We start from the raw sequence: 16014 nt of genomic DNA, 5'->3' as shown, positions 1-16014 counted from the left end.
ATACCTTATTTTTGACCTTTTGTACTTATAAATTGTGTGCTCAGGTTGTCATCACTCAACAGAATTTCTACAGAATAAAAATCATATGTCTATCATCATTACCGCATAAAAACTAACAGTACGAGAAGAATTAGCCATCATATTTATTTTTCTATAAACAACCCAGAGGACGAGAAAATTAACCAAATATATTTTTTAATAATCCATTATTATTTGATAATATTGTTGATGCACCACGCGCTCGATAATTGTTCATCTTCATGTCATTGGCAACCTCCAGAAATCATCAGTGTCACAGGATAGACACTCGACCCCACATACAGGCATAGATACCACAATCAAGAGTGACACCTTAATTAATTACGACAATATGCTCTGATCACCTCTTGACTACCTATGACTAAACCTAAACGATGAACAACGCAACCAACCAAAAATCGTGCCTACAAAATAGAGAATTCTTAATACTCGATCTTAAGACTTATTGGAGCAGAATATTGTCAAACTCACATATACTCTGGCTGTCCCAGCTGAAAAGGAATCATGGTTTGAATTTTCCTTCAGATATTCTAAAAACCAATAAATATCAATGCCACCTATCATTAATAGGGAAAATTATATATCTACATCTTGTAAATATATCTTCATTAGATCTTGTAGTCTTCCCCTTGGTGGTCGATGTCAACTTGGCAAGAAAAGGTCCATATTCCATGTTCTGTCACTGCCTGTATTTGCTATATATCTCCAAATGCAACAATACTTCTTGTTAGATAATTAAAATAAGAGTACAAATGTTATCTTAATCCATCTTAATCTAATAAGAAGTACAATTAAATATCAATTGTGTTATGAACCTGCATAGTAGTGTCCATACATTATATCTCAAATCCATAAGACAGACTCTGTTTTTTCATAATACTCATGTAAATGTTTATGATTTGACTATCAACAAACTTACCAAACAAAAAAGGATAGAATACAGGTCCAATCAAGTTTAGGAAGACATCTTGCCAAATGACAACACTATATGGAGAGAAAATTATTTCCATTACAAATATTAAGAAAGAAGTGTTAAGAAAAAAATTTAACATATTCAAATTAAACTTACTCCAATCCATCCCCAGATAGAAATTATATCAATACCTTTCTCTTTTCTTCTGATCCTTCTTCATGACCACAGAAATCACCTCTTTCTTTATATGCATTCATTTTATTCTTGGCAGGACTCTTGCCATCCTTCTCAACATCTACCATAAATTTTATCTATGTGGCAACATATTTAGTAATATAAGTTAAAATCCATACATGTTTAGCAACAATATATAATAACACTTAAAAACTATTAGACTTCAAAATAGTCATTCTAGGTTATGCTTCATCTATCTATTTTATTTCCTTCTTCCAGCATTTTGGTGTTGAGCTAGGGGGAGTTACAAACATTGATGTCTTTATTTTCACCATACGATCAGCTCTAGTTCTCACAGTATCCACAATAGAAGATTGAAAAAGACTGATCTTCTTTATTTTTGAAGTAACATCGTCACTACTAAAAACATGCTCTTCACTTGAACCACTATTCTTTTCTACTTCTAATCCATCACCACCAGATCCTACCAATCCAGTGTTTTCTTTATTTAATTGAGAAATAACATCTTTTACCATCAAATCAATATTATCATCCAAGTTAGGAGTTAGATCTTCATTCACGTCTACATTCAACTCAAATAACCCGGTAAGTTTAGTTTTACCATCGACTTCAACTTTAATATTCTTATTCTCTTCAAAATTAAAATTTTCTTTCTCACCACCTATTTTTTTTCACCAACTGGTTCTGCCTCCATATCATCATTACTCTTTTCTTCACCACTTGGTTCAGTTAACATCTTCTTATTAGCTAATCCATGACATCTTACACAATGTTTTTACCATCAAAATAAGAGTAATGTAGTCAAAAATATCTTATCATCATTATTTAACATAAATAATTTCATATTATTATTTAATATAAATAATTTCATTATATAAAGAACTTCCTTGTTTATCACTTATCAAAATCTCCTCATTCGAAAATGATACTATATCCAACACCTTTTTGTAATTATAAATAACAACATCACTTCTATAATCATATTTAGAAAAAATATACTAAAAATATAGCAATTTACCCTGTTTAAATCAATGTCAGTAAATAATCTCTCGGCAGCATCACGTTGGATGGAAATCTTACTCCTTTTCCAGCGAAACAACCGGGGAAAACACCATAAAGACTATGCATGTCCAAATGAAGATATTCTTTCATATAACCAGAGATGAATACACAAAGAGATTATTACAATAATATGAAATATATTACAATCGCACTTCAAAAATTAAGAACTCACCATTAGGTCAATAGTATAATCATCTACATACTTTTTGCATACTTTTAGTTTCCGCATTAGTTAAATATTTCTCTTAAAGAATAAATTCTGAAACTATATGGCTAGTATCTAATGTTGCTAGTAGTTAATAGTTAATAAATTATTTAAGTACCATAGTTAAATCGAGAGTATGTTATGATTTTAAGTGCAATTGTGATTTAGGACGTCTAAATATTTTAATAAAAAAAGAGTCAGGGACTTTTCAACAACCCTACAGATTTTGTGCATCAAAGTGTTTAAATTGAGTACATTACTCAGTTTATTGATAATCACTATAAAATTTGCACATATTTTACATTCCTTGAATTGAAGAAGATGCAATACAAACTCATTCATAAAATTACAATGTGGATACCTAAACCTAATTTTATTGAATCTCAACCTCACAAAATTGAAAACACCAATGAACTAAAATACCAATGAACTAAAACACCCATGAACTAAAGTTTTACTTTTTCGTAGAGAAATAACAAATTAGTCGTGTAGGGTCCAAAGCCACATGCATAAATAAAAATAAAAATATGTTTTAAACTAAGTTTATTTATTTATTTGCAAATAATTTAGATTGATTAAGAGGATAGATTATAATGCTATACGATGTTTCACGTTTTGAGTACTTCCTTAGAATTTCAAGGAAATGAAGAAGGGAACAATTCTAAGGAAATGAAGAAGGGAACAAATAAGGAGAGAAGTTGTATATAATTTAATTTATTTTATAATGCTGACTCTTAATGGGCTGGAATTAGTAATAAGAAGAAGAACCAAACCATCTGGGCCTAAATCCTTGATTCGTTGGCACATAAAGGGGGGAGAACTAGGGTTCCTGGAGGGGGAGTCGTGCACCCCTCTCTCCATCTGGTTCGGGGGAAGTTTGTGGTGAAAGGTTGGAGATTTTCCTTTGAAGAGGAAGAGTCCGCGATCGTTCCTTGTCCTTCCTACAAACTGTATTCGATTTTCTTTTCCAAGCGTTCTAAACACAAAGGCAAGGGTTAACATTTATTTATGTGTCCTTTGTATGATATAATGCCTGCTTGATGCATGTTATGAGTTTTGGAATTTATCTGGTATGGTAAGAGGGTTCTGGACGTTTTCCTTCTTTTGGCCAAGTTTTTTTTGATGTTTTGATTTGAAGGATATTTTAATGCTGGAATTTTTGGATGGCTGCTGCTGCACTTAGGGATTATTATTTGGTCAAGTTTAGAATGGCTTGAGGTGTGCCATGGTGTGAGAGAATGTGTAGGAAGGGAGTTGAGTCTAAGGGCTCGGGTGTCAGCATTGTCAACCTTTCTTTTCTGTAGGTTTTGAAGTTTTATATGATACATATTAAACTTACCAAAACCCAAGAATGGATTTATGTTGAGGAAAGTGATTGTTTGTGGCCGTCCAAACAGGTATGAGAGCTGGCGAGACATAATCGGGGAGACTTACCAATTTGAGATATTGGAAACTGGGACAAGTCCTGGGGAGCCTTGCCAAATTGAGGTATTGGAAACTGGGACAAGTCCCGGGGAGCCTTGCCAAGTTAAGGTATTGGAAACTGGACAAGTCCGGGGAGCCTTGCCAGCCTAGCGCTATGGCCCAGTTTGATCAGATAAATAAATAAATAAAAGGGGCACTATCTTGGGCATACTATATTTAATATAAATGCATCGTTAAGTAGATGTTAAGATGAAAGTTATAACGTGATGATTGCAGGACATTTTAAAAATCTGAGGTTGAAGCTCCGTAACAGAATGCTTATGCCGTTGCAAATTTCACCTGTTTGAAGTGCACTATTGTGTAATTTAAATTGTGACTTTGTGATTGTTAACTGTTGTTAAATTTGGTGCCCTTGTTGAGTCTTTAGGCTCACTTTATTCTATTGTTGTAGATGATGATGCAGAGACAAGAGGTCAGGACGCTTGAGTGGATCGTAGCATGGGCATAGCACTTCCCTCTGGCCTTTCTGATTGTTATTTCCGTTTCTCTTTTCTAGACTCTATCGATGTTTGAGAGAAATTTAACTGTTCTGTTTTTTTTTTCTGATGTCAAGTAGTTTTTAGATTGTTTCTCCGCATGCTCAAAGACTTTATGAATTTATTTTCTTTTTGAGACTTATGCTGGTGTTGGGTTCATTATAATTCAGGTGGTAAAATTGATGGGAATTTTATTGACACACTGGAGATGTTTCCTGAGGATTTTGTGTGTTCTGTTTTAGTATTTAGAATGTTTCCTATCTTATTTGTGTAATTGCTTGAAATTTCTTCTTTTTTTTTTAGACGTTAAAGCTTGAGTTTTATTTCTGGATTAGAAGTGAAGGTTTTATGCATGTGAATAGTACCTCATGAATAGTAACTACGAGTAAGAATCAGAATTTGTAAAAAAAAAAAAAAAAAAAAAAAAAAAAAAAAAAAAAAAGGATACGATGTAAATAAATAAAGTGAACTAGATTTAAACGTATAAATTATCGGAATGTTTCAAGTCGAAATCTAGGGCACACAAATTTTACTTATCAATGATTCAAGGGTTTAAGATTGTTTAGTCGGGTTCTATCGCTTTTGATTTTTGCCTTTAATGTCGATGGAGATGGTTTAGGGATGAAGTCAGGGAGTGCATCGCTGATGGTTTGGAGTCGTGGAGGTGGAGTGCATCGCTGAGATTAGAGTCACGGAGGCGGAGTGCGTCGCCAAGGTTTGGAGTTGCGGAGGCGGAGTGCGTCGACGAGGTTTGGAGTCTCGAAGTCGAGGAATGATGCATCGGACATTGGGAGAGAAATGAGCAATTGTGTGTTTTAAATCCAAACGAGGGCAATATGATAATTTCATCAGGGGTAGGGAGTTGAAACAAATAAATTGGTTTGGTTAGGTATCGGGAATAAATTTATACTAACATGAAGACTAAATGCAAAGTTTAACTTTTGATTGGGGATTTAAAGATAATTTTCTATTTTTATAACAAGCAAACAATGAAAATGATACAAAATTCATGCTCTTATGTTTGTTTTGTAAGGTGTTTGGCAAAATTGTTTGCTGGTGATAAACTATTTCTTGTGATTTATCTATTTGTATTTTATCATGGGATAAATGATATTAGATCATTTGAGAGGAACGATATTTAGGAATGATAATGAGTTAGATTTAAGTTAGATTTTATATCCTCTGTTCTCATATTTTTTGAGGATCAAATATCCATCTTCATACCTATACCTATTAAAATATCAAATATTTTCTGTACTAATAATTTTTTTTTTCTATTCAATTATTATCATTAAAAAATATATTAAAATTAATATAATATTTAAAAAATATAATTAAAAAATAGATTTATCCTACTCCTAACATTAAAAAAAATAATTATTAAGTTAAAAAAAATCTTTATATATATATATATATATATATAATTTGAAGGAAATTATTAACATGATATTATTTTTTAATTAAGTTTTCAGCTATTTAAATGATTAGACCATCGGGAGGTATAGGATTTGACAGTCCAAATGATTAGAAGATGGGATTTTTACGTTTACCATGGTTGAACCCTTAAGCTTGCCACCCTCTGACCAATTGACACAGTATGATTGCCGCACTTTGAATTCACAGAAAGTAAAACACAAAGCTTGAAAATCGAGATGTTTTTTATTTAAGAAAAACTCAAGGAAAATGGTCTTTTAAAGCTTTTATTAAATCGAAACGAGTAGCCGTCGGTCGGCCCGAGCGCGCTCGCCTCGCTATTCGAATCCTCGATCCTCGGCAGGGGAGGGAGAGAGAGCGGATCGTATGTCGCGGAGCGGCGGCGGCGGCGGCCGCACGATACGGGTGTTGAATGTGGCGGAGAAGCCGTCGGTCGCGAAGGCGGTCGCGGAAATCCTGTCGCGCCGCAGCGGAGGGATGCGCTCGCGGGAGGGGCGGTCGCGGTTCAACCGGGTATTCGAGTTCGAGTATGCCATCGGTTCCCAAGTTTGCCATATGCTGGTCACCTCCGTCACCGGCCACCTCATGGAACTGGAGTTCGAAGATCGCTTCCGCAAGTGGCATTCTTGCGACCCCGTCGACCTTTACAACGCCCCCGTTCGCAAGTTCGTCCCTGAGGTAACCTTCTTTTGGAAATCTTGATCCTAGTTATGAGTTTCTGCCATCATTCAAGTTCATCACACTTATTTTACCGCAGCTTGAAGAAGTGAAGAACACCGACTTAGGGTTAGGCTCGTGTATTCTTGAGATTTATGCTTTAGGATGGCTTAGGGTAAATGCCAACTTCTTATGTTGTTCCCTATGGTTGTTCGACTATGCGCCCTGACTCTTTTTGAGTTATCAAAGGAAGTAGTCAAAGTTCTACCATTCGGCTATAATTGGGCTAAATGCCAATGTCTTCTGCTCCAGTTCCACTCGTTTGGATCCGAGTCTTCCGCTCCGACTCCGTTCACTTGAGTGATTTCGACCATTTGGAATAGGGCTCACCCGAATCCATTTTCCGGTCTTCTCTAGCCACCTTCCGCTCCAGTTTCTCGTCCCTTTGAAACGCCGCACGCTTCTTTCTCGTCCGCTAGCGTACTTCGCTCGCTTGGGTGATTTTGACCATCTGGAATAGGGCACACTGAACCCATTTTCCGACCTTTTTGAGCAACCTTATGTTCCGGTTTCTCGTCCTTTAAAAATGCCGTGCGCCTCCTTCTCATCCGTCAGTGTGCTCTTCCAGAGCACCTCGTTTCTTAGACGCACTGAGCCCGTCGACTCTCTCTCGTGCCGTCCTCGCTAGCCGCGTCTTTCGCTCGACTTCCTGTGCTCCTAAGTTCCTGCACACTTAGACACAGGATATTAAAACATAACAGAACCTAACTTGACTTAGTTGATCACATCAAAACTATCTCGGGGTACTTACACTCTTCTTCCACTGGTGTGCTCACTTGTCCATAAACTCATAACATGGTTTGTTCTTCTTGAAACATGTAATGTGAGCAACATGCTCTTCTTCCTCTTCCGCCTACACAACAATGTTGTGCAAGTACTGTTCTTCTTCCTCTTAGACACAATGATGTCACCTCTTCTTCCACTCGTGGACTAGCTTGTCTTTAAACATGAAACACCTTCTTCCATTGGCCTACTTCAAGGCATCAATGTTTAATCAAAGCTAACACCTTCTTCCATTGGCCAGTTATGGGTCAGGCCAGTTGACTGGTTCTGAGCCAGGTCCGGTTCGGACTTGGCCCATGGTCAGGTCTAGTGCAATGTAATATGATGAATTTTATGCTGGATCATCCTACTCTTTCCAAAGGTGGTCAATACATTGTACTATACTATATTGATTTAGCATGTGGAAGTATACCTATTTATGCTTTAATACAAAGGGAAAGCTATATACAAAATGAAAAAGGAATTTGTTGTTTTTTCTTGGATTATGTCTTCTAAAAAAACAAGATTGTGACTTCTAGCTTAAATTGGTCAACTAACTTTAATATTTGTAACTATTAAGCGAAGTGATTCTAAGTGAGCTAAGTTCTAGTACCACAATTGATATCTAGTAACTCACAATCAATCTGAATTTTTAGTAGTTTGTGCATGCAAATCTGAGTTGGATTTTGAGATAAACAAACCTTCTATCTATATGCCTTAGCAGATTCATTCAATCCTCCCTTTCTCGTCAGCCTAGTGAAATATGTCTGTCACATTTGCTTATACCTGATCGAATGCCTTACGTTACCCTTCTTGTGCTATCTTTAGATCCTACACTTACCACTGCAATTTCCTTATTCCTTTGAAGTGCAGGATAAGTTGGACATCAAGAAGACTTTGGAAGAGGAAGCAAGGAAATGCCAGTGGCTTGTTTTGTGGCTTGATTGTGATAGAGAGGGTGAGAATATTGCTTTTGAAGTCATAGAAGTCTGCACTGCTGCAAATGATAATCTCAACATTTGGAGAGCTCGTTTCTCTGCACTAATTGATAGGTATGTTATGCTTAATTTGTAGATATGGTGTTACTTCATTTTGGATTTTTGCGAGTTAAATAATCATATGAGTGTTAGTATGCACATGTTTAGTGCCACATGGGATATATTAGTCAACAAGTCTTATATTGAGTCCTATATATTGTGTAATGTTTCTCTTTTTGGTAAGACTAATACAACTCTATCCATCTCATTTTGGTACTGTTGACTCCTTGGGATTCAATTTTCTCCTTTTCAATTCCTTTAAGGGGAAGCCACATGTTTAATGTGCCATATACTGTTCCATTTCTAATGCTTCCTCTTCCCTCCTTAGTTCTATCATTAATGTTCTCCCATGTAATTTCAATAATCCTCAACTCTACATAGCACTCCCATCTCTCTTCTGCTTGGCCCTAGCCATCATCATCCAGTCTTTGTTCATTGCATTCTGAAATACGCCTATTATGAACTTGTCCGTTTTCAATTTAGCTATCCATGCAATTACTGTTGATTCTTGAACTAGTTCAATTCTAATTAAATAGGATCATATCCACATCAATATAACCATGTTTCTAAGGTGTGGATCCTTGTTCACCCAGTTGTGCACTGACTTGCCATTACAATGATGATGTTGCCATCTTCCTTTAGATGTGCATGTAATTTAACTTCTTCTCATGAAGCCCATGACTTACTCTGCCACAATACAAGCACAATCGAGGTAAAAGGAAACTGATATTAAATTGCTAATCGTCCATCATTATCCTAATGGGCCAAAGGCTCCACCCATAAATAATTCAATATCCATTATGTATTCCACAAGAAATAGCATTCAATTGTAATTGTGATGTTTTATTCTAAGTTATTGTGTTCTAATTTTTGGTGGTAGTATTCTACTCTACATTAATTAACAACAAAATAAATTACCCGATATATTTAAGATAAATATCACATGCATCATATATATACATTGCATGAAGATGTGCATGAATAGTTTCACAAACTCTTGTATGATGTAAGGTTCAACATGTTCCTACTGTACAACGGCATGAATATACATCACCAAGTTACACACATATATGTAAATCATGAAAATCAATAATACTATGGACAAAGAGGGATAAAAATACAAGAGCAATAGAATAACAACCACACAATAAAGTGGGTTCTTCGAAAGGTTTGGCACATTAAGATCCAAGATTATAAAGATCCAAGATTAACTCTCTTTTAATTTCACAAGTAAACCTCAATAAGTTGACTCAAATCCTCGAAGTTACAGCATCATTCCACACTTCGTAAATAAGCTAATTTAGCCCTCAATTACTGATCAAATTTACCCTCAAGCTCAAGCTCAAGCTCAACCTCATTCCACAAGACCTCATATTATGATTAAGTCTCTAATTTAAGATCATCTCAATGCCTGTATAATTAATCTTGTCATTGCTAATCGTTAAGTGGTTAATTAGCAATCCTTAGAGATCCATATCCATGCACAATCATCATCATACAACCTGATTAATACTCCATTACAATTTATTTTTTGAGGTTGATCCAATCAACCTCAACAATAAAAGCCTTAATTTCCACTAAATCATCCCAATATTATATTTTTCTTCCTCTGCACCTCAATCACCTCTATCAATTGACTATCCAACTAATATAACTTTAATGTTATTGTCAACCTCAAAAGTATTGTTGTTATAGTTATTTTGTCTGCAGCTCCTCTTAGGCGAATAAGAACTTAATCTGCTTGACGAGAGAGGAATTGCATCGCAACAGGCGGAGCAACAGTGGACAGAGAGGAGACAACACATGGGTAGCTTTGCGTACGAAAAGAGGAGGAAGAAAAGGCTTTGAACGCTATTGTTGTGTGGGATAGGAGAAAAGGGCTTGTGGTTATAGGCTCCAGCAAGGAGGAAGAGGGGGTCGTGGTATCAGTGAAGAGGAATTAGGTGAGCAGACTTTCAGGTGAGGAAAGAGAGGAGAAAGGGAGGCTTCAACCACTGCTTGATGTAGCATTGACTAAAGGAGGAAGAATTGGCTTGGGATCGAGCACACCGGAAAAGAGAAAAGGGGAAGTTACAGCTTCTCACAGGATTTGGGGGAGTAAATAAGGGGTATTTAATAATATCTAAAATCATAAGCTAAAAAAACTCGGTCAATTCAATCAGTTCAGCCCATTTCACCATTGGTTCAACCATAAATGATTCAATTTAGGTTCGATTTGAGCCTGGTTTAAGCCAAAAGCAAGAATAAAATCACACCACACCAAACTACAATATTAAATGACCCATAAAACGTCAAAATAAAATCAAAACCAAAATAAAGCTCACTAGATTAGCTATTAAAATATTTGGTTCAGCCACAAAAGTCTATGTTTTAATCCAAATAAATTCTAATAATCTTTAATTGCATATATTTAAAATTTGTTAAATTGTTAGAGTATAACATGTGGAATATTGTTGCTTGTTCTGGCCTATTTTCCAACAATTTAATTAACTATGCTATCCTACTTTTTACTTGCTTTCAAAATTGCCTTATTTTCCACTTAAACTGGCAAGATTAGATTATATTTCAATCCATATTTCACGTATGCCAAGATTCACGATGCTCAACTGCGGTAGGGAAAGACAATCAAATTAAAACTGATACTTCTTGACGAATAATGAATTCACAAGATGAAGTTCATCTAGAATTTTCAAGTTGCTGTCTTTCTTTTTAATTTAACCATATTCTAATCAAATTTTTTGATTTCCAAAAATTATTTATTTGAATATTTTGCCCTTTGAATACTCATCAAACACCCCCAATTGGTGTCTTAGCATTTTCCCACTCTTGTAACCCTGCTCATGTTTCAAAAAATATCATTTTATGTTATTTAACAAACTTCCACTCGTAAATCTACCTTTAATCTCATTTTAAGTTTAAAACAGCCTTAAATTTTTCTGATAAATCCAAATAAATATCATTAGGTAAATATTAATTACCAATTATTAAATATACAAACAAATTGAGTATATAAAAATGTAATAAACAGGCTATCGATTAACGTATGCTTCAACTTGAGGGAGAGTGTAAAGGGTAATAATTTAGGTGTCAATATGGATAGGTTTAGTCCCGCATGATGTAATTAGATGTTAAATGGTCTGAACTATGATATGTGAAGGTAATAGCTCTCTTTCTGATAAAATAATATTTTTCAATTCCTCTCTATTGTATTAATTAAGTTATAATGCTGACTTCTCAAAACTGGCAGGGAAATACACTATTCTGTGCAAAACCTTGCAAGACCTAACAAATTGTTTTCCGATGCTGTAGATGCTAGGCAGGTGATGAATTCTTTTGAAATGCTGTTATGATATTCCGTTTGCTTCCGCTCTTTTATCATCCATGGTTATCAAATGATTAGGGTAAACATTTAGGTAATTATCATTGAATTTGTTAGTGGACAAATTTGACGTTTATTTCATTTCCTTCACTTTATATAATTTTAAATAGTTAGTGCAATTGCCTGGTATGTTGCCTCCACCCATTTTGTCTTGTTAACTAAACACTAATTACAATGGCATCATATCTTGCAGGAAATTGATCTTCGAATAGGTGCCTCCTTTACAAGGTTTCAGACTATGCTAATAAAAGATTCATTTGTTCTTGATTTTGCTGGTGACGGTAGGAATCTTGTACTAAGCTATGGCCCATGTCAGGTTTTTGCACTGCTCATTTATTTCATTTAAGTTGAAGAACTAAGGATCATTATTTCGTTTGATATTCAAGCCATACATTCTGTAGATTGAAATTATTATGATCGTCTTCGGTAATGTGCAGTTCCCTACTTTGGGTTTTATTGTGGAAAGATATTGGGAGATACAATCACATGAAGCTGAAGAGTTTTGGACAATTAACTGTTCACATACTTCTGATGAGGGAACTGCTAACTTCAATTGGATGTAATATTTTTCAATCCCTTCAATATGGGTAATTCTGATCAATATTATGAAACCAATACCTGTCCTCTACAGGCGTGTGCATTTGTTTGACTATACGAGCGCCGTTATAATTTATGAGATGTGTGTTGAAGAATCAACTGCAACTGTGAGCTTGCAACTGTGTTAGTTCACTCAATGCCTTTGTATTGTGAGGTGTAACTATGTTTCTTAGCCTTCTTTCAGGTCATCAATGTCAAACATCAAGAGAAGCTGAAATATCCTCCATATCCATTAAGTACTGTTGAGCTTCAGAAACGTGCCTCCAGATATTTTAGAATGAGTTCTGAGCATACTATGAAGGTGAGAGATATCTACAACTTTTTGGTTTTAAATTTGTTCTATTAGAGGCTGTGATGTTATTAAGAAGTTGAATGTAGTGGTGCTGATTGGTCTGATTATTTCTGTCTTCCATTACATGTTATTGTTTAGATGAACTACTTTTCCCTTTTATGGCAATCTGCATTTTGATAACTTTCTTGCTTGTATATAATTCCAATCAAGAATATAAATGTTACTACTTTAATGCACCAATATGGAAAAATAGGTGCCATAGTAGGCTCCCCTGCATCCAGTTACCCACATGATACTGATTTGAAGTAATGACACATACGAAGAGACAAACTTGAATACTCACAGGGTATAGGATGGGAAGGGAGAAATAATAATACATGGAGGAAGAGGAGAGATTAGATGATTACTGGGGCTCCATTTACCTATCACTGCAGTTGCAGATGTTGCATCATCGCTGCTATGGTTGAGCAGAACCCTCTTCCTGAAGTGTCCAGTTGTTTGCATCAGATATCTGCTAGCTTACAGGAAAAGAAACAATCTCTGCATTGTATCATTTTGCAACTCATTGTCAACTAATTCCCTCATCAAAGGCAAGCAGTAAAAGATAGCATTGTATCTTCATGCTATCTTATTCTACTTAATTATTGGTACTTTTTTTTTAAAAAAAAATTGGGCGAACTAAATACAAACTATTAGCAAGAACTGTTTTTTAGTCTTCGCATTCTTTTAACTTAATCTATTATAACTATCAGTTTTTAGATCCAAACAACTAGTTAGAAACTTGTTGATGTTTTTCCTTGGTTATTTTTGTTAAAGATACAGGGTAAGCCTGTTTCATTTCTTGGTTACTATTTTAAATATAATCAAAATTTCTGCACTTACTCTTTTATTTGCAGATAGCAGAAGAGCTTTATCAGGCTGGATTCATCAGCTATCCACGCACTGAGACTGATGGGTTCTCTGTTAACACAGACTTGCATGTTAGTGTCTAGTTTTTCTTATGTTGCTGTATAGTACAATTGATCTTGTGCAATGATTCCTTTTAGTTTTTCTCCAGATTTTATTATTATTTTTGTTTTAATAGTTTCCATGGATAATGAGATTATAAATAACTGTTCCTGCTCACACAATTATACTTTAGTAAGAGTATCAAACTTTATTGTCAATGAAAATTGTTAGACAAAGTTGGATTAAGGATGAAACAATGTGACTTAACTGCAAGAAACTTTCCCCTATCCCATCTGCTATCTGTTTTATTTATGCATCTTGTTGGTGCTGAGTGAGCCATGAGCTCTCTCTTTTGTTTTGTCTCTTTTTTATTTCTCTTTTCTGACCTCTTTCAAACTCATCAAATCTCCCTGTGCTTCTTTTGTTTCATCATTCTTGTTTTGAAGGATTTGATGATTCTGTTTCACCTAACTTGTTATAAATCCCTCATCTAGACTTGCGATGGTTATGCTATTCCAGATGCTGTTATTCTTGTAGCTACCACAAGTCAGTTTATGCTTAAGCAACACTTTTTGAAGTTCTTTCTGTGTGTCTTTAGTTTTTGATCCTTTTGTTTGCTAGTGATGGTAATCATATTGCTGCACATATAGTCAAACTGCTATCATAGGCATTTATGGTGAAAGAGGACTCCTTTCCCTACTATTCTCTAATGATTCTGTTATTTTCTGTCCTAGGCCATTGTTGGAGAGCAAGTAGGTCATCCGAATTGGGGTTCATATGCTCAAAGACTTTTGGACTTTGAGGCTAGGCTTTGGAGAAACCCTAGTAGTGGTGGGCATGATGACAAGGCTCATCCTCCTATTCATCCAACAAAATTTTCTGCTGGTGAAACTAGTTGGAGTCAAGATCATAATGTATGTTCAAGCCAAATGTTAAATTTTGATTTGGTTTATTTTGAACTAATGACTTTGAAGACTTATGGTTCATCTCAATTGTTATATCCAGAGATTGTATGAGCTTGTTGTCCGTCACTTTCTTGCATGTGTTTCACAACCTGCAGTAGGTGCTGAAACTTCTGTTGAAATTGACATTGCTGGTGAACAGTTTGTTGCTTCAGGACGTGTTATAATTTCTGTAAGTCATCTTTGGTAGTGGTACTTGTAGTTTTGCATTCTTTTCTGTATGGCTATATTTTTCTTGTTGACAGGTCAATATGATTCTGTTCTTTGTCCTATTGTTGCCCGTCCCTTTATTTTGAATTCGGATAACTGCTTGTTTTGATCATGCCTCTTCTGACATATTATTTTATGACATAGCAGATAGTCTAGATTAATGTCAATGACTAAGTAACTTGACTACTTGAGAAGATTGTAAACTGATATTTTTTTGGGAAATCAACTGGCTGAACTTTGAATATACTTGTAAGCTGCCCAAAATGTTCTGTAAACAAGTGAGGTGCAAATTTTTTTATTATTTTTTAAATTGGTGCGGTAATGTAATGCAAATATAAGAACACAATTTTTTATTAATGGAATCTTAATCATATATTCAGATATGCCTCTAAATTTTTTTCTTTAATTAACTTTAATGAAGGGGAGCCTTGTCGCAATGGTAAAGTTGTTGCTTTGTGACCAAAACGGGTTCGAATCATGGAAACAACCTCTTGTAAAAAGCAGGGTAAGGCTGCGTATAATGTATCCTTCCCCGAGACCCCGTATGGCAGGAGCTTCATGCACCGGGCTGTTTTTTTTTTTTTTTTTTTTATAACTAACTTTAATATTATTAATTCTTGTTTTTGTTGAGGTCAAGTGACTAACTTTAAATAGTAAATGATGAAGATTGACGTTGATAAGTTCACAACCATCCAAGTTTTCTTTTGTGCAATAATACAGTGAAATTAGTAGTTGATTGTTTTTTGTGCAACAACGGTCTGTGGCTATGCGCTTTGGGCCACATAGGGTCCACCACAATTAAATTGAGATGTCATTCTTTCCTGGAGGAAGTGTTAAGTTTGATGACCGTCCACTTATTACGAAGTGCTATTAGGAAAACACCGATCCTATAGTTTCCTTATGTGTAGGATAATAGAATAGAATGAACTGGCCATGCCCCACAGGTGGACTAATTTACCATAATCGGGTGTTCATTCTTTAATTTCAAAATTAATAAGACTCAGTGAAATCTGCTGACCAAAGGTTTCAAAGATGAACTGATCTTGCGTGGATGAGGGCGTGTGGTTCAGGAGCTTCACATGGTTGTCCTTGATAGGCAACAAAGATGAGCTGACATTTGGGAGATGGATGAGGGTGTGCTGATGATAGATCTGTTGCACAAACATAGATGATAGACATTGGAGATGATGTGTTCCTGTGGTCACGAAGGAACAAACACTCTTGATACCATGTTGAGATTAGGGGAAATTATTCCTTACCTTAGGTAGTCCCTTCTACTATATGTATTATTGACGAATAAG

General features: G+C 35.4%; 1 protein-coding gene and 1 long non-coding RNA gene across 2 annotated transcripts in view; both read left to right on the top strand.

Moving 5' to 3' along the window:
• The first annotated feature begins 3811 nt into the window (after positions 1-3811).
• LOC122006062 lies at positions 3812-4575 on the top strand. The gene is made up of 2 exons (XR_006118610.1): positions 3812-4199; positions 4291-4575. It is a non-coding gene; the product is annotated as an uncharacterized LOC122006062 (long non-coding RNA).
• Positions 4576-6077: 1502 nt separating this feature from the next.
• Positions 6078-16014, top strand: part of LOC122006060 (DNA topoisomerase 3-alpha-like) — a 28785-nt gene continuing 18848 nt past the window's right edge. Inside the window, exons 1-10 of the mRNA XM_042561389.1 lie at positions 6078-6487; positions 8162-8340; positions 11573-11645; positions 11898-12020; positions 12142-12263; positions 12336-12408; positions 12486-12602; positions 13490-13573; positions 14276-14455; positions 14547-14675. Coding sequence (XP_042417323.1) covers positions 6176-6487; positions 8162-8340; positions 11573-11645; positions 11898-12020; positions 12142-12263; positions 12336-12408; positions 12486-12602; positions 13490-13573; positions 14276-14455; positions 14547-14675 — 1392 coding nt within the window. The 5' untranslated portion in view covers positions 6078-6175. The remainder of the gene's footprint in view (positions 6488-8161; positions 8341-11572; positions 11646-11897; positions 12021-12141; positions 12264-12335; positions 12409-12485; positions 12603-13489; positions 13574-14275; positions 14456-14546; positions 14676-16014) is intronic.

Source organism: Zingiber officinale, chromosome 7B, assembly GCF_018446385.1.
Source record: "Zingiber officinale cultivar Zhangliang chromosome 7B, Zo_v1.1, whole genome shotgun sequence".
NCBI classification, from domain to species: domain Eukaryota; kingdom Viridiplantae; phylum Streptophyta; class Magnoliopsida; order Zingiberales; family Zingiberaceae; genus Zingiber; species Zingiber officinale.
This window is presented reverse-complemented; position numbering and strand designations above follow the sequence as displayed.